General features: G+C 36.7%; 1 protein-coding gene across 3 annotated transcripts in view; it reads left to right on the top strand.

Annotated features, from left to right (window-relative positions):
• Positions 1 to 26,748, top strand: part of GNAI1 (G protein subunit alpha i1) — a 38,628-nt gene that overhangs the window by 551 nt on the left and 11,329 nt on the right. For all 3 annotated transcript variants that reach the window (XM_049813658.1, XM_049813657.1, XM_049813656.1), the window contains exons 2-4: positions 19,973 to 20,015; positions 20,094 to 20,235; positions 24,934 to 25,091. In XM_049813658.1, coding sequence (XP_049669615.1) covers positions 19,973 to 20,015; positions 20,094 to 20,235; positions 24,934 to 25,091 — 343 coding nt within the window. The remainder of the gene's footprint in view (positions 1 to 19,972; positions 20,016 to 20,093; positions 20,236 to 24,933; positions 25,092 to 26,748) is intronic.

Genomic DNA, 26,748 nt, shown 5'->3' with positions numbered 1-26,748 from the left:
AAGAGCTTCCCTGAGGCAGGGTGTGCCCCCTCGCCTCCCAGCCCTGAGGTAATGTGGGCCCCCGTGCAGCGAGGGCGGGGCGGGTGCCCGCCGAGCCGGCTCGCAGCTCTTGCGGCACCCGGGGATGGCCGAGGAGAGAGGGCCCCGCGCCTCGGGCGGGGAGGGTGGTTGGGCGCTGGGATGCTTTTCCTCAGGTAACGTGGCAGAGGCAACGCCGCTCTGCCGTAGTGGGGGGTGTGCTCGTGGCCCCTCAGAAGTTTTCGGGGTGAGGGGAGGCACGGCAGCCTGTTAACGCAGGTGAGCGCCTCGGCTTCCTTCGGGGTTAGGGACAGGGTTGTTCTGGGGAAACGGCGCGGCGTAGTTTGTCCCGGGGCCTTTGTTTAGGGTGGACCCTAACTTCCATACGGAGGGGATGAGGTCTCGAACTTTTGACGTGGATTCTGCGTACCTCTGCTCAGAGGAAGGAAATTTTAGGTTGCAGGATGTTTGCTCTTAACGTTTCTTGTAGACCTGAACATCTCCTAAACTGTCGCTGTAAGAATAAAGTGCAGAAAGCATCGAAGGAACACAAGGCAAAGTACCATTTAACTTTCTGCATTGTTTGATTTCTGTGGAAGTTGCTTATGTTGCTGAAATCTTACAGCGGGAAGTACAACCTTGATGGAGGTTCTAAATATATAATACAGTGACTCACATTGTATGCTATCATGTGTTCTTGAGGTTTGCTCGCAAGTACTTGAAACTAGCTTTTCTGTATGTTTTAAGTGATACGCTTTTGTGTAAAGATAAGTAAGATTATTTTTAAAAATTACTATACAAGAAAAAAGGAAGCAAGGGTTTTAATTAGAAATACATTTGTGCAGGACTAAAATTACTGTACAACTTGTGGACAGCTGAATGCCACAAGATTTGCGTTGTATTAATGTTGTAGGGAGAAGGATTTTTGCAGTGTATGCCGCCTAGCTAAGCCAGACTGGATCCTTCTAATCCGGAGTTAAAAAGCTGTTGAGTTGCAGCTTTCCTCGTGTTGCCCTTCCCCTCCCAGAGCTATAGTTTCAGGCAAGCTTTTTAAATGACTGACCAATTTGTTACTCCCCTAGACATTGGTTTTGCTACACTGCTCATCTACAGTGCTCTGTTCGGTACAAACATTGTAGTAGACCTCTTAAATAATTTCTTTCTGTTGCTAAATTCTCAAATACCTCCAGAAAGGTACAGGAAACTGAAGCGCTTGCATGAAGAGATGAAATAAACCTAGTATGGGAAAAGCAAATGTCCTAAAACATGTTATAGATTTAAAATCCTTCTTGTGAGAGAAACAATTAAAGCTTTTCTTTTTGATTTGTTTTCCAGAAAGCTTAGGCTTTTGATTGGTACTGTGCCTAGTCCTGTATGCCTTTGGAATCCTCAGATTGTTGCATGGAAAGGTTTTCCTGTATGTGATCAGTAGCAGTACTGCAGAAGATCTTATTGTCTTTTTCAAATGTGGCAAAGTAATGCTTTATATGTTTCTTGGCAAAGCATTTAAAATTATTTTTTCAGTATTTTGCTGGTTTGTATGGAACTTTTAGTACGTGTAGTTTGGTAGCCATCTTTGTATCTTTCATCATATTCTGTGGATATGGATAAAGTCCACATCTATAGAAAGATGCATTGAATTTGAGAATTAATTTTGTTGCTATTTTCAGTTGTTTAATGCTCTTATGTACAAAGTCCTATGTTATGAGCTTTTATTTTCAAATTTTATAAATTCTGTGTTTCTAATACAGAAAAGCTTTTGAGGAATGTACATTTATCTGCTGGAATGTCATGAAACCTTAGGATATGGAACAAATGTTCAAATGTGTTTTCTCATAGTGTTCTAAGCAGTAGCTCGCTTGGTTTAGTACTTCCCCTCCCCTGTTAGAGAGCTGTGAAAACTAGCTGGCTAACAACTTCTTTTAGGACCATTGTTTGAATCATTATTTAAACAAAAATTACCTAAATGTTTACTGAACTCTGAATGATGCTTTGTATATACACCCATGGATGCATTTGTTTATTTCACGTCTTGGAATGAAAGTTTTTCTGTTACTTTTCCTTGCAAGTGTGTCAGATTGTCTTAAATGTTATGTGAATACTTTATCTGATGGCAAAACTATTTAAAGTTACTTCCACTAGAGTCACTTTCTTCTCAGTGCTCACTTTCCCAATTGCTTGTTCAGCCCATATGTCATAGTTTATCATATACTCGGTTGTACTCCTACATCTATTTATGGGCTTGTTCTGTTAAAAAGATACTGAAATAAAAGGAAAAGTACTAATTGTGGTCTGTTGCCAGGAAAATACAATGTGTGAGAAGCATCTGAAATACCTTGCTTATATAGAAAAAGAGCGTGTAGCTGTATACCTGTTGACCCAGTAAGACAGATTTATTCCAGCATCTATAAAAACTATATTTTTGTGTGGTGATTAGAGAATCCTGCTGAATCTTGAGTTAGAATGCTCAACCGAGGGAAGATGTGTTTATAAAATCAGTCTATTTCTAGCCTTTAAATTTAATTTATTCCATTATATTCTTTTCAAAAGGTTTTTCTAAAACAGGAAATTGCAGTGATTTAATTAAGAGATAGATGTGACATTGCTGTACCTAAATAATGACTTTGTGAACAATATCACTGATCAGTTATATTTTGTTGTTCTCTCTCTAAGAAGAAGCAGGCATATTTAAGCTGTGCAAAATACTATTGGCCTGGATTATCTAAATTCTTTTGTCATACCTGTAAACTGGTGCATCATTTTGTACAAATTTGACTGCAGGTCATTTGGAATAAAAATATGGGATTCTGAACATTAGCCATGTATAACAATATTTTAACCTTGTAATTCTATGCACTTCAACATGCTATCCCAACAGCAGGAGAACCTTTTCTGGAAAATTTCTGAGCGCCATCCTCATTAGTAGAAGTAAGCTGAATTTGAGCATATAATTTGTAAGCCAAATGGAAAATGCTCGTTTATACATGGAATTTGCTGCTTTTACTTTTTTAAAAATCATTAAATAAATGAGCTTCTCTAATTTAAAATTATTTTCAATGTGTGACAAATACTTAAATTTCATGGGAACTCAACAAAAAATTTAAGTGCAGTCTAGTATATTGTCCACACTAAAAAATCAACGTACAAAAGTGTTTTTCCTTAAGCACTTCAATATTCATGTCAAGTTGATAGTTCCCAAACTTCTGTTTCCTAATTGTTTGAAGTAATATTTTGTTTTATTGTATTTTTGTTGTTGTTTCTTATAGATAAGCTCATATACTTAGCGTGAGTGAGATTTCTGAAAAGCAATGTATATTTTGGCTGGCTTCCAAGTAGAGAAAGTAGTAGATCCAAATAGTTTTTCTCTTCCATGGTTCCTCATCTTAACTTCTAGTGTTCAACAAATAAAAATTCCAGTAATGCTTGCAGAATGAATGTAATTCTACTCATCTTAGGAGACGGTTGTTCTGTGTGACTGATCTGTGTGCTGCATTAATATACATGTGATCCAGATCAGGTGTGGATTTGCAAGTACATTTCTGTTGAATTAGCTAAAGCACATAAGACTGAATTTATGCCAACTGCAGGAGAACAGGCAGTACCTCATTTAGTAGAAAACCTTCTGGTATGAGGTTAACTCATCAGGTTTTGTGAATACATTCAAACCGGCAGCATGAGTTTATAGGATTATTAGCACTTTGTGTTGTGAATTATCACATTCTTCACCTAATATAGAAAATTCAGTGTTCAAGTTCTTGGTGTCTTGAATGAAAAAGGCAATAGATAGGTCCTAAACATCCTTCAGGAGTGGATCCTGGGAGGAGGTGATCCAGGAGGCCGCAGACCATATATTTGACAACTGTAATTATCTGTCTTTTCATAGATAATCACATTTGTGGATTTAAGTTCAATGGATACCGTTATACTCGTGACCAACAGAACTACTTTTCTATTCCTGAATAGATCCTTGTGATTCGTACTGGAACATTGGCATGTCGCGATCGTGAAGATACCTGCTTTTTAATTTAAGACAGAGTACTGCTCTTAATCTTTTTCATTGCAGTTCTTCCTGTTCCTTAAGGCAGTAACTTGAACAATTCTATTCAGTTGTTCTTCTAAATCTTAACATCTTGGGCATCTATTTCTTCTTGCTTTTGTTTTGTTACAGACCTGCATCTTTCTGTCTGCTCAGTCAACTGACTCCCACTGCACATTCATCTGTTCAACAGCATGATCCTTGCAGTCCTTGCAAATACCTGACTTCCTCCAGACCTGACTGCACATTGGACTAAAAAATAATATATATATATATATGCTGTTTGTACCATTACTTCTCTTGTCTTTCCTCCAGAGTACTGTCTTTCTCCACATTTGCAAATAAAAATGACTTTAGAAGCCTGAACTTATGGGAGCTGTCAAAAAACCCTTGTTCTCACAAACAAGTATTATTGCATGTTTCAGAGATGTTGACCTCATCTTTGCAAGTTATGCCAGCCTAGTCTAAAACATTTCTGACAAACCCTTCCTGTATCACCTTTAGAGACAACTATATAGATATTTACAAAGCTCACCTCTTATTTAAAAGCTGTTTTGTGATACCTAAAAGAAGTGTTTAATGTTTGGGTGGGTTTGATTGGGGTTTTTTTGCTTGTTGGTCTTGTCTGTCTGCCTCTGCTCCCTTCCCACAACCAGCCCTGATTTTCTGCCTGTCTGCTTATATTTAGCAGGAATTCTGAACTAGGAGCTCTCTTGCATTTTGAGTTGGACTTCGGCAATCAGGATGTTATTTATGTGGACTTTTATATCCGACTGTATAGTTAAGTAAATGAAATCCTGAAGCCTTTGTACTAAATATAACAATAAATATAACTTTGTTCTTTAAAAGAACAAAGTCAAAATTGCTAGATTCCCATAGTGTAATAATCCCCCTTGCTTTTGTGAAAGGAGGCTCATGGATGTACAGAAAACACAGCCATTCAGTTACAGTTGTGACTGTATAATTGCAGTTTGGGTTCTTTTATGCTTGTATCTTTATATTTGGATGTTGGTGTAATAATTTACATCATCATAATATTGGTCTTTAATGTGTGTATAGACTTCACTACAATACAAGTTATATGTAGTGATTTCAGGTCATCTGTTGCATTATTATTTTAAATCTTCCTTTTGGAAGTTTCTTTCTAAAATCACCATTTATGTTTATATCATTATTTTTATTCTTTAACATTCTTAGGAGAAAATTTGCTTCAGTACATGTTGGTTTAGAATGGGCTAAAGAGAAACTGTACATTTTGTACCATGTCATGGTACCAGTAATAGTGACTTTGCTTTTTTGTCTCTTGATTACAAAGTGTAGTTATGGTTATGTAAAAATTACTTTAACTTATCTTGGGCATCAGGCATTAAGGGTTTTTTTATATATATTTTATTTTAAGAGTTAGAAAACATTTTAAGCTTAAAAAAAGATTTTCCTTGAAGTTGTGTTTTAAAAACAATGTAATGCTGCTTTGTTTTGTTTTGTTCCCCCCCCCCTCCCCCCCCCCTCCTGAATTAGAGACCAAAAAAGCTCTGGTAAGGTACTTTTTGGTAAGCCATTCACTCCTAGCATCAGTGGTGCCTCAGGACTACACATAAGTTCTGTAATACACTGACTTAATCAGTTTCTTGCTACTTTTTGTGGCAGCACAGTATTCTATCATCATTGTGCTGATGTGACAGTTTACTTCAGTCCTATAGATTATATTAATGCAATGATCATGCATTTAAGCTAACCTCCTTTTGTGAAGTTATTTTTAATTCACTTCAGAACTAAAGTTTGCAGTATAGCTCCTTGCATAGTTGTGTTGGCACAACTTGAACTTGGGCTTTGTGCTATAGTTAGGCTGTGCTGATTTATATAATCATATTGCAAAGTGGATTGTTCTTTTGCTGCCACATTTTACCCTTTAGTTGTTTTGGTCCTCTGAGAAGGAAGAATTGAGTAGTTGGCACATCCTAAAGTATGGCTAAATATTTTGAAACCAAGCCATGAGTCTGGCTTCAGAGGGCATGAAATTCTGAAGTCAGTTTTGCTGCTGAGCTTGATGGATGTCTGCAGCGTTTCCTGTAATCGCTATCTGGCAAATGTCAAGGTAGAAAATTGGAAGTAGAAAAAGAGATATTTAAGATGTTCTGTTAAGTGTGAAGTTTTTCTGCCATGGAAACGGTGAAATAAAGATCTGAACTGACTTGATAATTAGCTATTAAAAGTTTTTTCCAAGATATGTATAGGTGAACCTGTATTGATGAAAACTTGCTATTCTGAGGTTGAGTCTTAGTCATTGTCCAGTTTTACTGAGGTCAGCTGTTCTATTTATTGCCCTCATTTGCTCAGTGTCCTACTGTTACCTCAGGCTTTGTGTACGTAAATTACTGTTTTGTTATCCTGTAAATGGAAGTTACTTGGCTTCACCTGAGAGATTCTGTATCCAAACATTTAAGTTGGTAAGGTATATAGAGAGCAGTTGGAAAAATCAGAACTTTGAACTTGTGAGAGCAAGAAGTTTTAAGTGCACTATTCAGAAAAATGCAGAGTTTTTGAAGTGGCACAACTTAGTGACTTTTCTGAGCAGAAGGATAATTAAGACACCGAAATTTATTAGATGATTAAGACAAAAATAAATTTTTGCTGAGACGCTTTTATATACTGGGAATGTATGCTTTTGCAATAAAAGATTTGAACTCATCTCTTCTTAATGCTAAACATATTTTGTTTTCCTTGTCCATTAAGTAGGAGTCGACAAGTCAAACTAAGATTTCTTAATGAGAATCAGGGTGCGAAATGAAGGAATGATATGATGTCATAGAATAATTACCCATGTTTGTGACTGTTCATAACCCTTTCATGGTGTAGCTGTAAGAAGTGGTAGGAGTTGGGGATTTGGTAGGTGTTTCCCCTCATCATGGCTTTGCCCTTGGAATTTGCAAAGCTGTGGAGCCAGCTTCAAAATCTCTGGAATTATCTATGGTTTGAATAAGTAACAGTAGGTAAAGTATCATGTATCTGTTTATGCTGTCACAGCAAAATGGCCTAAAAATCACCTGGTGTCACAGATACCCATATGTGTTATTCCTTGATTTGAAAGTATGTTCAGGTCAAATTTTGACTTTCTATTTCATTTTGGTTTAATTGATGGCTAGCCCCTTCCTTGAAAACCATATTTCTGTGTAATTTTTTAAAATTTCTCTTGATACCATTCTTTCAGGATCTCAACTGATGGGGGAATTGACATAGAGCATTTAAGAACCAATTCTTTAAATAAGAGATTTGTTTTTAAACGTATGATAGGCAAATAAATTGCTTTCCTGCCTTTGGTAATTGAAAGGTCATTGAAACTCTGAATAACACAATTTCATGTATGTTTAAGTATCAACTTAATAAACCAAGTAGTGGTGTTGACATATATCTATATGTTAATATGGCCGCTATGTGTTTATATTTAGAGATGCATGTAAACTGCAATATTATATGTACCTATATAAATTGATACTGAAATTAGAAAATGCTTTTTGTAAAGCTACTTATTTAAAGAAATCAACACCATTCGAATATACAGTACTTCAATTGGTGAAATAAACTGTACCTCATTACTTTTTCATATATGCTTCTTAGAAATGTGGTATTGCATTTGAAGTACATAATATACTTAGAAAAGGTACCTGATTAAATCTTTAGTGAAATATAACAGTATCTAGGCAACCAGAATGGACAGAAGTCTTTACAATAATTGCTCTAAACAGATTGCTTTTAAAGAAGAAATCAATGTACTGTAATGAAAATTCCTGTTGAAGCTGTGAAGCAGGTTTGTAGTTCTTAATATCTTCTAGAATTTAATATGGTTGGTTTCTTGAAATGAAAATACTATTGAAATCAAATGGCTGCCTGTATCCCGTCTTCCCTTTGCAAAGTTGATAAAATAATTTCTTGCATACAACTATATGTTGGATTTTTGCATGGATGAAGCTGTTGTTGTTTGGCTCATAATATGAGTTGTTACCCATCATGATTGTAAGGGGGTTCTGAATGGGGGCGGGGGGGCGTTGATAGTTTTCAGTAAAACTCAAGATGTTCTTGCCTACTTTCTAAATCCATATTGGAATGCTGGAAATAAGCAGTGCATGTTGTCTAATAAGCAGTTGAGCCATTCTAGAAGCTCTGTGTTGCTAAAAAGGAGAGTGCTCTTGCAGCATCTGGCTGAATGGTTTTGCCCTCTCCCTGGCACTTTTAAATGCTTAATTCAGTTTTGTGCTGGTTTAATAATAGCAAATTGGCTGTGCTGTTTGGACTTAGTTTGCTGGTAGAGTGGTCAATTTGACTGGTATTTCATAATGGTCTGGTGAGGACCTGAATAAAAGCATGATGAGGAGCAGAAATACACACTTTATGCAAATGGAGTACTGGAAATGCATAGCAGTGGGTGGAGGGGAATATGGGTACAGAATAGGATTCTTTCAATTTCTGCATTTCTGTGTCACAGTTTACTGTAATATTGGATTAGGAATAAGGTGAAATTGTATTCAGCTGCAAGGTCCAGTTGGTAGACATGTTAAATTCTATTCAAAACCCACTTGTTTTAAAACTTCATTGCTGCAATAGGAGATGGTGCCAGTCTTTCTCAAGGAGTGTGTTGATTATGGCACTTTATTGGAAAATGGAGGCAGGAGTTTGTCTTCATTCCAAGTCCAAGGAGTGTCTTTCTTACCTATTTTTCCTTATGCTATCCTAACTTACAGGTTGTAGGGCTGACTAGGAAGAATCCTCTTCTGCCTAGCACTTTGGGAAGAATCCAGGATGGTCGTGGACAAGAAGCGTAACTGCCAGCTCAGTGTCCAAACAGTAGAGAGGAGAATGGAGACATTAGTCTCCAGTTAAAACAGTAAAGTTGTACTAATATTAAACAGTGGGAATGTAGCATTGGAATGCAATTCTAAAATTTGCTATGACTGACGATAAATGTCTGGCAATAACAAAATTGGGAGTAAACAAGACAATTGTCTTGAATATTTATAGATTTTATTTAATCAAATGTTACTTTGAGTGCTCTTTGATTTCAGAATCTACCAGTGATATACTACTGTACAAGGATGGACTGAAAATAAGCTGCTAAGTCTCATTTAAGTGTTGTCTGTATTCTTGATGCATTAAATATTTCTTGAAGCGTTTTGAAAGTGGATTTCTCAGCTGTATGCAGATTCAGTTACTGATCCTTAATAAATCCGGTAAACTCTTAGCAAAACCATTATATGCTTTCTAAAGCTCTTAAAGACATTGACAGGGATTCTTTCTAATATGCTTTAGTGCCTCAGTGTTTGCTAGCAAAGGTTCTCATTTAACTCCTAGATGAGAGACTACTTAGGTTATTTTCTCTGTCTGCTCTTCTGGAACATAGGACCTTTTGGGGTTAGATTGGGTCAGGCTTTGACAACATACTTGTTTGAGGCCTAACAAGCTGCTGTTTACATAGTTATCTATCTTAGTCCTTCCTTCTGGGCCTATTGGGTGCAACTGCCTGTTTGAATGGGTTGAAATTTTTATATGCTTCAAAGCTTTCTCAGTTTAATTTGAGACCAGTTAAATACAAAGTGTTTGAACAAAAAAAAAAAGTCAGATTTTTGTTTTACTACTGTTAACTACAAATAATAATCTACCTTTAGGTAGCTTAGTGTGGAAAATGCATGTGCGTGTAACGAAAGATTATGGTTGAGTATACACATGAATTTTCTTTCCTGGTTCAAATACAAGTAAGTGTTCTGAAAACATTTGCTTTTGAAAAAGATCAGTCTGGATAGCTAGATCTTTTCATTTAACATTTCAATCTGTGTCACTGTGTAAGTCCTTACACTTTTTTTGGTGGAGGTGGAGACTTTTTTGTAGTGAATTTAGGTCAACTGTTAATATGCTTATTCTCCTTATTTTTGTAGATCTTAGTCCCTGACCTACAAGATAAAAACACTTAGGTGTGGATGAAGACTGAGCATTTATGTGAACTGAAGTTTATTGCACTTCTTTTACAATAATGGGCTAACTTTTATACCAGGGCAAATGCAGTTACACTAAACTTTGACAGTACCTATTTATAATAATACCTTAGTGTTACATGGCAAGTAGAGCTTTGAATAAAATCAGTTGAGATTTACATGAGAGGTATTTTTCCTATTTTGATAGGAATGCACACACTTTGCTTTCTGATTTTCCCAACTCTTTGTACAGTCACATGGTAATATGAGGTAGCAGGGACAGTCAGATCTGTCACAATTGCAGATAATAAAACAGTAGTAGTGTTCTGAATTGCACTGAGGCCTGAGATGAAAATGTGCTGTGAATTCCAAGTTCTTTTGTTGTATCTCTCCACCAGAATAACCTGCATAAAGTATGCCTCTGTTGCAGTGGGGAATCTTTTGTAAAGTGTCTTTGATTGTGATTAATGATAGTCTGCTGAGTAGCAGAAGTTCTCTCTGGTATCTCAGTCACTGAACCTACCATCTTTCCACACCGTATTTATAGCTCAGTGAACAGTAAAAGGCCATGAAGACCAACCACACTGTCAAGAAAAATGTCAGGGCACTCTGGATTTCTAAAGGTTTATTAGATCTATATGTGGAGGTCTGGATGAGGCATGCTGTACTCTGTTGGCAGAAATTGACAGTAACTTTCTCGGTAAACATTGTAAGAGCAAAGGAGGTGGTTCTTTCTGTTGGAGCACTCAGCGTTTATCTCATGTAGTGTGGTCATATACAATATCCACTCAAACTCATGTTCTAGAAGGTCTTTAATCATGTTTTTTTTAATACCATGATTTTAAATTATGTAGTGATTGTTTCTGAGCATGCTACTATGTAAGAAGATAACCACTGATTTTTTTTTTTTTTTTTTTAAGTAACAAATTTAAATCTTATCTTGATTTTGAAGAGAAGATCAGTTATTTGCTATTAGTGAAGTTCCATTAGAAACACTAACAAGTTTCTGGACTTTGGATTTTGAGGAAATTCCCAAGTCTTTTAGAGGATAGTAGTATGGGGGCTGACCTTTGATACGTTTAAGTAGTCGGCTGATAATCTTGCCAAGCTGCTGTCAGCATTGACATGTTAGACCTGGAGCCGCAAACTTTCTTAGCCACTGGTGATGTGGCATATAGTTGTCAGGCAGCAAGCATGATTATTATGTGGTTTTCATCTCTAAATGTGCATTCATTCCCTTATTTAATTTCTGGCATAAGAGGTTTATTTCCAAACCTTTGAGTCTCAGCTTGTCACAATCCTGCTGGGTTTGGCACCTCACACAAAGGAAGCTGTGCCTGTATCTTAATTGAAGAAAATGCTTCAGAGGTTTTAAAGTGCAATGGCATTGTCCCTCTAGAAGGCAATGATATTGTTTTTAAGACATCTCTTGTATATTCTCAACAGATACATCTTCTTTCTGAAGTATGACAATTTGGATTGTATTGTTCTCCTTTATAGTGAGACAATGAGTCCACAATATGGTTATGCTAGAAGTGATGCATATAACGATAAAAGGGTTCCTTCTATATAGCAGTAGCTGTACAGTTAGTAATTTGAAACAGTGGAGGAATATAAATATAAGAAGATTTTTTACAAGCTAGATATAATTTGTATTTGAAAGCTTCATGCATTTGTGTTGTACATAAAATTGCACCAAAAAAAATTTCTGCTAAGGTGTCTGCTTGTCACATGCATCAAATTCTAAGCGCAAAGATTTCATAAAACCTTAAAAAGATGTGAATGAAAGTTAACTTAAGGTTTACAAAATGGAGTGTGTGCTCGTTTCACCATAAGCTTTTTTAGAATTCCTTGAGTTCCAGAGGTTATACTAAATATAAAACCATACTTTTTTTCTTTGTTGTTTCAATACCAAACTAATTAATACAGTCTTTACCACTTGCTGATGAGTTTACTATAGTAATAGCCTAGGTATCTAAGAAATTTAAAGCAGTTATTGGAGGTCTAGACCTGAATAGACACGTTGGATGCTAATGTGAGTTAATACGCATTTCTAGAGACAATGTTTTATATTAAGTTTTCTTAAATGATGCTTTATATATAATAAATTTACTATTTTGTTGTATACTATTGATTTCAAACATCTTCTAAGAGCAGTACTGAAGACCTAGGAAAGAAATAATTAGTTGTAATTAATTCTTGATTTGTTATGGAATTTACAAAAGTGACAGTGGCTTACAGGTTTAAATGGTTTCTTCTGTAGAACTAAGCCAGCATGCAGCTACTGAAACCTTGAGATTATATCAGATCTTTTATCTGAGTCAGTGTCAGAATTTTAGAATCTGTCACTCCTGTGGTTTCAACCAGTGATGTAATCTGGGGGATTCACACTCTATTACTACATGGCTAAGTTACTGAAATATTTTCTTCCAGATATTATTCACACAGCTTCTTTCTTAACTCATTCAAAGTTTCCTGGCACATTGAAATTCCAGTAGCTATGGAAATTCAAAGACTAATGCCCCTTTAAGTAATGAGTACTGCCAACCTTCAGTTGACTATATGAAAACAGTTGGGAAGGGGAAAAGGAACATAAACTCTATCGGTGGCAGCAGCTGTCTCAGAATTAGAAGAATACAAGATGGTGGTAGACAAGTGTAACTGCTGGGTGGTTTCAGAAAGGGGTAGTGGGAACAGAAGACAAAAAAAATAAATTTTGCAGGGAGATAGAGCGGTGTGGGTGCTGGTGTGAGAGAATGTTTAATTTAGTGGTCAACCTGGCTAGTAGATGTGTAGCAACAAATTTCCACTGTGTGTTTCTTGTGCTAGCATTGATGTATTTTGAATATAGTAACAATGATTAGCAGCTTGAATTCATGTCTGGTAATGTGTCATGAGGGGATAAATTTGAGAGATTATACTTCCAAGCTATCTGCTTGCCATGTGCTTTTGTAAGAGATTACTGGCCCTATAGCAGAAACAGTAGAAATCACTGGTCATTTAGTTTGCGCTGTGACTAGTGACAGCTGAGGAACAGGCACCATTCATCTTGCCCCTTCTACTGTGAAATACTAACATCTGACAGAACACTGGATAGGAGATTTGTGGGGAGTGGACTTTACAGTAGGTGAATCCAACAATTTGAGTCAATGTGTTTTATTTTAAATTTCACATATGTGTTTATGTTTAAGTTGATCTGGTGCAAGTCTCCTGTTTTACATTCTGAAAAGCTGACAAGCAGCTATTGAAAGTTTTATATTAATTACTCTTGTCCATACTTGAACTTTCTTCTGCCAACATACAAGACTATTCTACTTGCTTGTGCAGTCTGTTCCTTTGTCCAACTTAGTTGGTGCTTCAAAACCAGCCCTGTTCTACTCTTAAGTTTTTATCTAATTCTTCTCTTAATCTAGGTTTTGGTCCCTCCCCCCCCCCCCCCCCCCCCCAAAAAAAAAAGAAAAAATACATATGTACAATTTTTTCTGTGTTAGTGTTGCAAGGTGTATATTTGTGCTATTAGGAATTGTTGTACTTGACAGTTGGTTTCCCCCAAAAAGGGATACTGTGAACTTGGAAGTTTGCATTGCTCTTTATTTTGGTATTTGATTAGTTTCTTCAGTAAACAATTAGTAAATGCTTTATAAGTTAGAAATGTTACTATTAAGATCTCAGCACTTACAAATAGCAGTTTCTGTGCTTGGGTGCATAAAACATTTGTTCCAGAAATTTGTAGTTCTGGAATGCTTGCTATGTAGGCAGTGTGTGGGATAATAAATCATGAGACACTATGAGTAGTTTAAAGTAACATTTTTGCTGACCTGTTATTTTTAATCAAATTATAAAATACTTATTTCAATTCTTTTTGAATACAGACCTGCTCCATTTGAAAGTAAAAGAATATTAAATCTGTCTAAAATGATGTTTGCTACAATTTCATAGTAGTGAGTCACAGAATCATAGAATAGGTTGGAAAAGACCGTTAAGATCATTGAGTCCAAATGAGTCTGTCTTATTATTTTTCAGTAAGTTCTTGTATAACTGGCCAAATAGCAGTTTGGAGAATAAAATATTGCTTTAGCCGTTTCTTAAATTTATTTGAGCTTTGCTAGCCCTACTCTGTTCCTTCAGAGTACTATATGTGCGGTTGATCTGTTAAATGTCTTTTTGGTTGTTTTTTTGAGCATGAAGATGCTTTGATTTTTTTGCTATAATTCCAAAGTTGAAAAGAAAAATTATAATACAAATTTAATCCCTCTTATTTAGCTGATCTTCAGATTGACTGTGCCATGGATGGTATGATAGGGCTAGTACAGGCCTGGGTTTATGTGCTAGGTATGAATTCACCAAGTGATATCACAACTCATGCTGGATCCAGGTAAATGACTGCTTTGGATAGCCCCAATACTAGCTGTGGAAGTATTGACATGTGAAGGTAGAGCCTGATTACTAAACTTTGAAGGCAGAAAACTCTTCAGATTATAGTAGAATATATGGGGGAAAATGTGGTTCTGCTGTTTCCTGTGTTAAATTGTGCTGATTAAGTTGGACATGCTTTGCTACCACACTTTGTCAGTCTACATAATGAAGCATAAGGATCTACCTGCTTTTTGGCAAGCAGGTGTAATAAGAGTGTTAGACTTTGAAGTTATATTCCTACTGAGCTAGGTGAATAAAAGTTTTAAAATTCTGTGCTTTAAATTGGATTTTCATAGCATGTATTGCCCTCTTTTTTTTTTATATGAGTTGTGCATGAAGGACACAGTATGCAAGGGAGATGAAAATACTCATCAGTTTTTAAAACTTTCTTTTGTCAAAGTGATAACCAAGCAGTTAGCTTAGACTTTCATTTAAAACTAAGCAGACAAAAAATGCTCACGAGTCTCTCATTTGGAACTGATCTAGTCTGAGCAGAACCGTCATGTCTTTTTATTAATATTTTTTATGCTTACGTAAATAGTAACTGAGCCAATAAGACTGTCTGTTCAAATTATTGGGAGTAGTGAAGCTGAAATCAAGTATCACGCTTTAGCAGGCAATAAATAGCATCCTTTACTAGATGATTGAGGAACATACAATCAAGTCTGTCTAAATCTGGGTAGGGTTTGGTTGTGACAATACAGCTAGCTCTGACATTTTATATGCAGCTGTCACATGAAATATTTAATACTGCTTGCTCCTGTCTAAAACTTTCTAAAACAGAGTTACTTCTCATTTTGTCGTGTGGACAACTTACTCACACTGAGATAAAGGAGGAAATTTTAAAAACGCATCCATCAGAAAACCTGGCTGAGCTCTGCATTCAGGAGTGCAAAACCAATGAATCTCCCTTCATTATGGGACAGTAAGGTGTAATTTTCTTACATACTTTGCAAAGATTATTAGGCAAGCTGCAGCCATTTTAGCATGCAGTTAAAGAAGAAACGCAAACCAAATACAACTGTTTCTATTTTCCATTAAATAGAAGAGAGGAATGCATGTTCCAGGAACTCACTGTTGGTGTTAGGTACTCTATAATAAATGACTTAATTTTTTTTCATATGTATTATGAGTGTTTATGGTTATGTTACTGAGAAGGCTTTTATGAGAATTATAGGTATTCGATACACCATAGAATTCTAACACCATAGAGAAACTTGCATATCTGACTCAGGAAAAACTGAGTAGAAAGTGTATCACAAAATAATTAAATTTTGATACTGTGACTAGCCCTGACACTGACCTACTTGGTTAGTCAAATGTGGTGAACTTTTGACAGGAAGAGCACTTCACGAGGATATGTAAGTTAAATGCTGTAGTAATATTTCTTAATATCTTCAAAGTTGCTGTTTAATGCAGGGGTTTATACTTTCTTCAGATTGTTTGAAGGAAAATATTAACCTAAAGCAAATTATAGAAATTTTGTTAATAAAGCTAATCTTTAAACTTTTGTCACCTGTTTGTGCTTAAGCGCATAATTAGGTATTTACAGTTTGAGTGTTAATTTGGTTTATAAATGCATCAGGTGTCACAATAACAAATGACTTTTGTACTGGTGTCTCTGTTTTCTGTTTATATTAATATACTTATGCTGAACTTCCATGGCAGCTCAGAGTCTGAGAACTATTGGTACTCTAAAGAAACTTCAAGGTTTATAAAAAATAAGTGTTTTACTTGGACATTAGCTAAAGATGGCATTAAGCAATCTTAGATTGATGTTGACAGGCCTGCTATATTCCTTGGCTACTTAATTCTGCAGCACAGTAGCTCCTGTTGCAGTTAACACTCATTCTGCTGTGTGTTGGAGGAAGGGAAGTCTAGCCACATCAGCAGCAATGCTGAGGAGGAGGTGGGACAACTTTTGGCAGCCAGTCTTAAATTGGCTTGAGCCTGTCATGAAGCTACATATTTGGTTTAATAGGAGAAATATCCCAAAGGCATCACTATACAGTAGTCAAAGTGTAGAAATATACTGTTAGACTAACATCAAATAATGTTTTAAGTTGGAAGAAACCTCTAGAGGTCATCTAGCTCAACCCTTGGCTCAATGCCAGGCTAACATCAAAATAGAGAAGGTTGCTGAGAGCCTTGTCCAGCTGAATCTTGAAGATTTCCAAGGCTGAGTTTCTACTTCCTCTATGTGCAATTAGTTCCAGTGCTTAACCTATTACATGGGGATAGGTTCCCTTCTGCCCTTTATATCTCTCTGAAACTGTCTGTACTGCAGCTTCTTGATTGCCTCACATCTTTTTGTTGTGTACCTCTGAGAAGTTTGCTTCTGTCTTCAGCTGTCTTTAGGTGGGTTTTATGGAGAGGATAGCAATTAGACACACACCCCACCTCACTGCCACCCGCAGCCCCCAACCCTCCTGCCCCTGCGCACTAGTAGTCTTTCCAGGATTAAAAAGCCCAATTCTGTGTAGCTTTTCTTTGTATGCCATGTGCACCAGCCCCCTAATCGACTAAGTGACCCTCTTTTTTTTTTTTTTTTTTTTTGGTCTCATTTATCAGTATCTCAGTTTTTGGGTGCTGAGGGTGGAAACAGAATGCAGTACTTGGATAGAGCATCATGAATGCTGACTGCTGGGGAATAACAGGTTCTTTTGACTTGTTGACTGCAGTTTTGCCAGTGCAGCCATGGTAGCTGTTGGCTGGGGTCAACCCAAACACTCACACAGCTGCTTAATCACTCTCTCTCATGATAAAGAGGAAAATAGAAGGAAGATGAGAAGACTTGTGGATCAAGATAATGATATGTTAATAGGGAAAGCAAAAGGTTGCACACACAAGCAAAGCAAAAAGAAGAATTAATTCCCTGCTTTCCATTGGGAGGCAGATGTTTGGCCACTTCCTGGAAGGCAGGGCCTCAGCATACATAATCATTGTGTGGGAAGAATCACGGAATCATTTAGGTTGGAAAAGGCCCTTAAGATCATTGAGTCCAACTGTTAACCTAACACTGCCAAGTCCACCATCAAACCATGTCCTTAAGTGCCACATCTACACATCTTTTAAATACCTCCAGGGCTGATAACTCAACCACTTTCCCAGGCAGCCTGTTCCAATGCTTGACAACACTTTTCAGTCAACAATTTTTTCCTTGTATCCAATCTAAACCTCCCCTGGTGCAACTTGAGGACGTTTCCTCTTGTCCTATTGCTTGTTGCCTGGGAGAAGAGACTGACACCCACCTTGCTACAACCTCTTTTCAGGTACTTGTAGAGAGTGATAAGGTCTCCCCTCAGCCTCATTTTCTTCAGGTAAACAAACCCAGTTCCCTCAGCTGCTCCTCATAAAACTTGTTCTTTAGGCCCTTCACCATAACCATCCTTCCCAAGATTATGACAAAGGTTAAGACAAGCAACTTAACCACAAATGTCCACCTTTCCTTCTTCCTTCCATGAGCTTTTACTGCTGAACATGGCATCATATGGTGTGGAATGTCCCTTTGGTCAACTTGGGTCAGTTGTCCTGGCTATGTCCCTTCTCAGTGTCTTGTCCACCCCCAGCCTATTTACTAGGGGTGGGGTCAGGGTGGAAAAGAGAAAAAGCCTTGATGCTGTGCATGCACTTTTCAGCACTAGCAGAAACGCTAGTGTGTTACCAACACTGGTTTAGCCACAAATCCAAAGCACAGCACCATATGGGCTGCTGCGAAGAAAGTTATTTCTATCCCAGCCAGACCCAGTGCAGCAGCCTGGCACGTGGTTGACCTTCATTGCCACAGGGGCCTGCTACTGACTCTACAGGTTGTTGTTGATTCCCACAGTTGCTTTCCACAAGGTTGTTCCCAAACCCATTAGTCCCAAGTCTCTGTTGTTGCACGGGTTATTCTGTGCTGCTTGCAGGGCTTCACATTCGTCTCTGTTCACTGTCATGAGATTCCCGTCAGCTCAGTCCTCTAGTTTGTTGAGGATCCTCTGAATAGCACCTCTGTTCTCCAGCGCCGTGACCACTTCCTGGCCTCCTAGGCTGATGTCATCTGCAGACGTGATGTGGGTGTATTCCATCTTGGCTTTCAGGTCACTGATGAAGATGTTAAACTGTATTAGCCCAGTATCATCTGCTGAAGATTGCCTCTTCTAACTGGCTTCCAGTTAGATTTTAAACTGTTGACCACAAGCCTTTAAGTCTGGCTGTCTAGGCAGATTTTCAGACATCCTGAAGTTGATATTTATCCAGTTTGGTACAAGGATGCTATGGGAGGTGGCATTGGAAGCCTTATTAGAGTCAAAGTAAATGACATCCATTGGTGTCCTTCGTGCCCAAAACCACCTGTTTCCTCATGAAAAGTTATCAATTTAGGCACAGCTTGCACTTTGTAAATCCGTGATGGCAATTCCCAGTCACCTTCTTTTCATTCATGTGCCTGGAAATGACTTCCAGGAGTATTTGCTATATAGTTAGTCTGAGGATCAGGGTGAGGCTGACTGTCTCATAATGCCTCAGGTCCCCCTTCTTGCCCTTTTTTGAAGATGAATAAATACAGTCTTTATCAGTGGCTTCCTGTGGTCACAGTGACTCTAAAGAAGAGAGTTTTCTTTGGTTGTATTGGAATTGGACAACTGGTGATCTGTTTGCATTAGAAACACCTGTAGACTGTGTGAAGGTTATACTCACTTCTGCAAAACCATATTGAGAAAAAGGAATTGTAAGAGTGATAATTCAGCACAAGTCAGAGACAAACTGGGAGTGTGCTGTTTAAAGGGATTAGGTCACAACTCTAAGAGTTCCATAATTTTTTCAGAGAAATAAGCAGACTAAAGAAAGTGGAGGTAAAGTAAATTAAGGTTGTTGACAGCAAAAAACTGTAAATGTTTTTTTTTTTCCCCCGTCTTGCTGACAGACATATGAATTGTTTTTGTAAGCTTTGTATTTTAATGTTGTGGGGGTTTTGTTGGATTTTGTTTTTGTTGTTTTTTAATTTGTTGAGCACTGAGAATGGTGTCAGCATGTCTGGCAAACTTCATGCAATACAACAAGTAGTCTGAGAATGTTAGTGTTAGTTTATTCTTGCAAGGGGCAAAAAATTGTTACAAGGGCTAGAACCTTGAAGAGTTTGAAGATGTTCATTTGCAACACTGAAGACCATTAATACGGTGTGAAGAACTTATAAAGGAGGTTTTAGGTTGGATGTTGATTAAAAGGCAGTTAGAGGAATTGAACTTAAGACCCCTTTGAACAACTGATCATCTGTTTGCATTAGAAACACCAGCAGACTGTGTAAAGATTATGCTCACTTCTGTAAAAAGAAAAGTAAAGACTTTTTAGAGCTGAATGATTTGTTCTTAAAATGTCTTGATTTTGAAAATTCCAGCTCAAGACACTTGCATTTTGATACTAAAAATCAGTTTGTAACAAATGTACTTTTAACTATTGAAGGTTTTTATATTGGTTAGGTATTTGAAGTGTAGAAACTAAATGTAGTTTCAAAGATTAATAAAAGTCTACTCTAATGAATATTCACACATTTATTTTTCAGGAGCTGGTGAATCAGGGAAAAGCACAATTGTCAAACAAATGAAGTAAGTATGGTCTAATACTACGATAGAGAAATTCTTTGTTTCTTTGAATAGAGAATTTATTTTTTTTCCCTTCTGTAGGATTATCCATGAAGCTGGTTATTCAGAAGAAGAATGTAAACAGTACAAAGCTGTTGTCTACAGTAACACCATTCAGTCCATTATTGCTATCATTAGAGCAATGGGGAGGTTGAAGATAGACTTTGGTGATCCAACCAGGGCTGTGAGTATTGAAGTACACACACAGATATACAGCTGAAATATCCATTCATTTTCAATTTTTGTCTGTTATTATTTCCTTAAAAAAACCCTCTTGATATCCAAAAATCTCTGTAGGATAAAAAGGTTGATTGAAAACTAAATGGCCCTGGTTGTTACATGGCAAAGTGATCTACAGAGCAATCAGCGCTGGGTTGATTCATAACAACTATTTGATTTAGATACAATTCTCCAAATTCTATCTAAATTTGGAGTGCCAATCATCTGAGTCTTAGGGAGTTTTTGAAAAGTATTAAACTATGCAGTCATGTCTTTTTATTTGTATGGACTTGTGGGCTGTTATGTTCTATAAGTCATTTAAGTTAGACATCTTTCTGTTCCTTAAAAAACACAGCTTAAATAGGTAGGCATCTAGCTACTGTCTGCACTTTCTATTAGGTCATAGGCACAGTGGTGCCGAAAACATTTCCAGCCTCTGAGCTTGATCCTATTTCATACTGATTTCCGGTGTGGAGGACTTTATTTTACTTAAAGCAGAGACATGGCCATAGCCCTGTTGCTGGTATCCCATTTTTTCATGATACCACATGGATTAAGGATTTTTCCCAAGAAATAGGAGACCTTTTTCTAAGCTTTTCCACACCTTTTCTGTCTCATTTCATCTAATGTCTCGCATACAAACCCCTGATGGGTCTATTTGCCATTCCACCTATTGAAGCTGGTCTGCAGAATTGATTCTTTTGGCTTATTGTTTCTCCAGTCCTAACCTTATACTCTTACCTGTGGTGACCCTGATTACATCCGTATCTGGTCAGGAGGTTAGATGCCCTGAATCTCTCCGTAAAATGCTTAGCTTAAGTGTTCTTGCTTTGTTTTCAGTTGCAGTGCTGAAATTGATCACCAAAGTTGTTAGTCTGAATAGGATTGAAACTTAGCTCGGGATGTGTGCTTTTATTTTCTTTCCATAGAAATCAATGTCAGAATATGGAATGCTCATGAGTACAGTTTCTGAAGCAGGAACTAGCCACATTATGTCTGTCTTGCAGGAAAGATGGAAGAAATTTTTTTGCTGTTCATGTACTGAAATAAGTTTGTAAGGTAGTCAGGGGGATATTTTATTATGGTTAAGTTCTTTCTGTCATGTTAAGGTTGAATTACAGTTTGGCAGGAGAGGAGGGTCTTGAAAAATAAGAAACGGTATGTAAATTCTTCATTCATGACAGTCTTGTGTTTAAGATCTTACTGATTGCTTAAAAAGCAATTTATAAATATTAGAGAGTATACCTTCATTGACCTTGTGAAATGTATTATGTATGATTGTCATAAGGAAGACAAACATTCATAAGATCATGTAAAGTGGGTCATAAAGTTGTATCTGAAGTCTAAATCTGATTGGCAGTTGTGAATTATTAGTTGATTTTCATTTTGCTCTTTGATAATTGTTATTTTATGTACATGTGTTAATTCTGCCTGAAACCTCTTCAATTGTAAACATAACTAGTAAAAGCTTTGTTTTCGTTGATTATTCCTCTCTACATTTGTTCTTATTTTTGCTGTTGTCTTCCCTTAAGACCAAAGTTTTCCAGGGCAGCAACAGTATCTTACTGCATGTTAGTTCAGCATTTGTGCAGTGGAGTCCTCTTTGGAGGACTCTCTAGAGTCTGGCAGTTAATGTTGGAAAGAGGCAGATGGTAGACTCATGTTACTAAATACATAGTAAGAGAAAACGGAGGAGGGGTAAATTTAGGTGTTAGCAGATAAAATGACTAACAAGAAGATTTTGAGGGCTGTTTTATATATGATACTAATTTGAAGTCATCTGAGTTTCTTCACTTCCGAGAGCTATATAAATGATGAGGCAAACTTTTGTCAGGGGTAATCTTAATACAGCTGTCCATCCCTTTGCATTTAGGCAGGTCTTGGTGGTCCAAATTCTTTTTTTTTCAGAGCAACACTGCTATGGAATGTCAGTACTAGATTTTTGCCAATTGTGAAGTCAGAAATGAAGATAGGAATTCTGAGCTTGTGTTATACATCAGTCTCACTTAAAAAAAAAAAAGTGTGGTTGCTCCTTGCTTATTACAGTATAGCTTTCTAAATTTTATTCTATTTCATTGTAAATTTGTAATTTTTTCAGAAAAAAAAAAGCTCAAAATTGTAACTCCTGATGAAAACCATTGCATTCAGACTCTTTTCCTTAAATTTCTGAGGGGCATTTCTGAGGATTTTACTCCAAATGGGATAAGTTTGTTTGGAAAATCATATACTCTTATTTCTGTCATAAGACTAATGGTAAAGCAGTGAGTTGAATGTTTTCTTTTTTAAAGCTCTTGAATCAAGGGAGCACAGATTATACCAGCAGCCTCATTAATGGTCAGTCTCAAGACTGGTGTATCTTTCTTTGTCCTACAGGATGTTTCAGTACTAAAGTAGAAACTGTGTTTCGAGAGACATTTAGTGAATGTGCTTTAAAGGACTGTGGACCACTTTCTGAATGTGAGATTTACTGTAATTAGCTAGAGAGGTGGTTAAATTAGTTTCTTTACATTATCTCATTTATGAAATCTGGTATAAAAATAGTGACACCTAGAGAGGAAGCTGCCCCATTCCAGTATAATTAAAGGAAAGTATCTAGCATTGGTTAATAATGAAAATAGGACTTGATCATTGCATACTACCTCACTTGGGGTGTCTGTAGTACTTGCTGTCCTTAGAAAAGGAGGTATGGGGGAAGCAGAGACCACTTTTTATTTTAACATTTAGGCTTTTAAAAAGCTGAAATTGATTCTTTTGTTCCATTTCCCCTTCCCCCTCATTTTAGACCATGTAGAGATTAGAGCTATTTGAAACAGAGTAAATTTTGTATGTTTGAAAGTCAGACTATGTTAGGTATAAAATGGTGTAATCATTCATGACAGAATGGACAGTCAGTTTCTAAGCTGTTCATACCGAGTGTCTTGGCTGCTCTTCGAGATCTGCTGCTTTTATGAGTTGTAGGTTCTTGGCATTTGCATACACAAGCAATATTCAAGACCAGAATTGTCATTCAGATTTCTTTTATGCAGGCATATAGCTTAAACTACAGTCTGTGAGATCTGACTATTCAACCCTTTGATCTTTACTGCTTTGGGTTTTTTATGTAATTGTTAGTGCAATCCATTGTCCACACTTTGTCCTGAGCATGTACGGTAGTCAGTATTCTGTTAATTTGTTTGATAAATGTTCGTTTTTAGATTTGTCACTACTCTAGCTTACAAAAGTCTTTTTGAATTACATATCAGATACCTGTTGTTCATATGTATAACTACATATGTATACATATATATAAATCTCTTCAAGCTTGCCTTGAGTTGACTGAACTTGCACGCTTTTTGTTTTCAAGCTGTGAATATCAGTATTACTCAATCCATCTGTAAACAATTTTCCGGTTAGCTGTCATAATCTTTGATTATTTAAGTCTACAGAGAACAATATCTTTAGAACAATCACTACTTTCTGTGCTTATTCTGACCTTGGTTTTTTTTCACAGCTTATTGTTTGAACAGCAAAGGTGACAGATCTGGATTTTTCTACAGATTTGCATCTGTATCTTCACTTACTGTTTTGTGAGAATAACTTTACATGTTGCTTTTTTTAATCCTTCTCTTTCTTGAAATACTTTCAGTTCCCAGCTGATATGCCTAAGTCTCTCTTTTCTCCTTCCTCCTGTCCAGTATCATCTGTTCTCTTTCTTTTAATTATTGGACAAACAGTACACACTGTGGGTAGTAGTTACAAGCCACAAGCATGCTGATTTTTCTCGCTGACTTACCATGGCATTAGATCACATATAGCTAATAACCAAGGTCAAGCAGCTACCCACAGGAGAGTACTAATGTGGATCTCTTTCCTCTACCCAGCTGCTATCTGCTTTTTCCAATGCCTTACAGGTCTAACATTTTTAAGTTTCTTTCCTCAGTCAAAATTGGATGAAGGTAGCCAGCTGGTCAAATTCTGTTAAAGGAGACTGGTGGACCGACATCCTGTACTCCATTAGGCTCACTCTCAAAGGCAGTCATATATAGTCTTAAAATCTGGCATTTGCTCTCTTAAAAATCTTAATGTTTGCTTGATATTGCATTACCAAGAAAACTTGGTCTCTGTAGAATAACTAAGGTAATGGATATTTGTAACTGATTTATCTGGAAAGTATTTTTTTATTTCCTGATGGATGATTTGGGAAGAAAATGATCATTTGTCACTTACAAACAAAAATGCTTTTTGAAGCTTAAGTGATTAATGTGTTTTAATTCAGTCAATCAATATACATCTGCATTTCTGAAGGTTCTAGTATGCATTGTAACCATTCTATTCAGTTTGTGGTTTTTGATAACCAAATAAGGTTAACTTGAGACTTGAGTACAAAATATGTTACTGCTTCTGTTTAGAAGCTTAGTTCAAGTTACAAACAGACCAGAAAAAGTTTCATCAGCTAATGAGAAATTTGGTTTACTGGTCATCTTCTGTTATTGAAAAATGTGGGAATTAATATCTTGTGCAGAACACTAAACCCAATTGGTTTTCTTCACGTTTTTTTGTTTGGTTACATTCATGTTTACCAGGTTAAGAAAGTAACTTATGTGCTGAATATAGTTCTTAGGTGCTAATTCCTCTGTTGTATTTCTCAATGTTTGTGTCTCCACTTTCTGTTTACATCCTAAAGGATGATGCTCGTCAACTCTTTGTGTTAGCTGGAGCAGCAGAAGAAGGATTTATGACTGCAGAGCTTGCTGGAGTTATCAAGAGACTGTGGAAAGACAGTGGAGTTCAAGCTTGTTTCAACAGATCTAGAGAATACCAGCTTAATGACTCTGCTGCCTAGTAAGTACTGTGTGACAAACAAGATTGTCTTGTAAGTAGTAGCTAAAAGAATATAAGGGAAGTCTCATCTTTTGAGGAATTCTGCTCCTATGTAGATGGAAAATTTAGAAGTATCTGGACAAAGATACTGTCTCCTTGGGTCAAAATGCTCCAGCTCTAGGCTTCGAGGTTGGAAAGCAAGAGGTGTGGTATAATTATGAATTGGAGTCGTGTTCTGACCAGTTGTTTCTTCTTCTTGAGGAAGACAAAAAATGCTTTAAGGTGCTTTAATAGCATTTTTATTAAAAAAACATGACTCAAGTACCTGTTCAGTATCTGAACATGTCTAGGAAACTTGATTATGTAATGTGGATCTGTATTACTAAGGATACTACTTTCATGTTCATAATAGAGTTTCTCCTATGATACAGCCTTGCTGCATTTTCTTTCTTAATTAACGGTCTCTTTTAGAAATGTGTTGAGCAAAGGTAACAATCAGGATGTGCCTTCTATGATAGGGTACTTCATAAAAAAATAAAATAGTAAGGAATCAAGGGTGTGAGAAATAAGATGTGATGGCAGGAAGTAATGGAAGTCAGTCACAGAAAAGAGTCTGTCGTGGGAGAGGTAATGTGGTAAAGAATGGCATAGCAGTGATACTGGCCTTATAGAGCAATATTTTAAATGTCTGTCATTCTGAATTAATTGGTAGCGTTTGAAGGTGTTTTTCACTTTCATTAAGGTTCTTCAGAGTAACTGTACACAAATAAACAACATGCGGGTAAGGTAACTGTGATAAGATGACAGCTGGAATAATGTAATTATAGGCATGCTGAATGAATAGAAATGTGATGAAATTGTATCAAAAGAAGACTGATACTTCCAGCATGATTGTTACATATTTGCTGAGGTTGTTCTAAGGGTACTGAGAGTAGATGGCAACAAGTTTGAGCTCAGGGTGACAGATCTCTTGACTTGAGAGACAGCACTTGTATAAACTTTCTTCAAAATGGAGCACTTCTTTTGAAGGATCACTTGCTTTCCTCTGGTAGCCTCCTCTGTTCTATTTTGTTCTTTTAGATACCTCTGCCTCCAGGTTCATAAGAAAACTGTTCTAGCCATACAATTGTATCCTTAAAATTGCTTACTATGGTTACACTAAAAAAAGAACATAATGCCTTCCCTATTTACTATGGAAAAAGCACAAATAAGATTTGTATGGGTTTTAGAAATGCTGGGCTTCTTGGCCTGCATTGCAAGAATTCTGGCAATGAAATTATACTATTGTAAAATATGTGTGCAATTAGAAATTCTCAATATAAAGTTAATTGTTATGTATCAAGCATTTTCTTAAACTCATGAATTCTGACCAAAACACTGAGTTGTTCTTTTCATACCTATTATCAAATCCAGGGTAATTTGGGGCTTTGGTTATAGTTTAAAGTAACTTGTAGTTCAGTAGGTTACAAAGATGAAGGTGTTCTTCTAGTTAGTGCTAATAACATTGGTGTACATGGAACCATGTTTGCATTTTGGGATTTCAAAAGAAGAATTCTTTGTAGTGGAGTCAATTGCATAAGTTTTCTTTCTTCTAGGATGAAATATCTTTGTGTCTCTATAAAGCTTATTTAAAAAAAAACTTGGAAAATTGAGGGGAATAATGTGTCTTGCTTTTTGT

This window comes from Accipiter gentilis, chromosome 11 (assembly GCF_929443795.1).
Source record: "Accipiter gentilis chromosome 11, bAccGen1.1, whole genome shotgun sequence".
NCBI classification, from domain to species: Eukaryota; Metazoa; Chordata; class Aves; order Accipitriformes; family Accipitridae; genus Astur; species Astur gentilis.
Note: the sequence above shows the minus strand (reverse complement) of the source record. Positions and strands in the feature narration are given on the sequence as shown.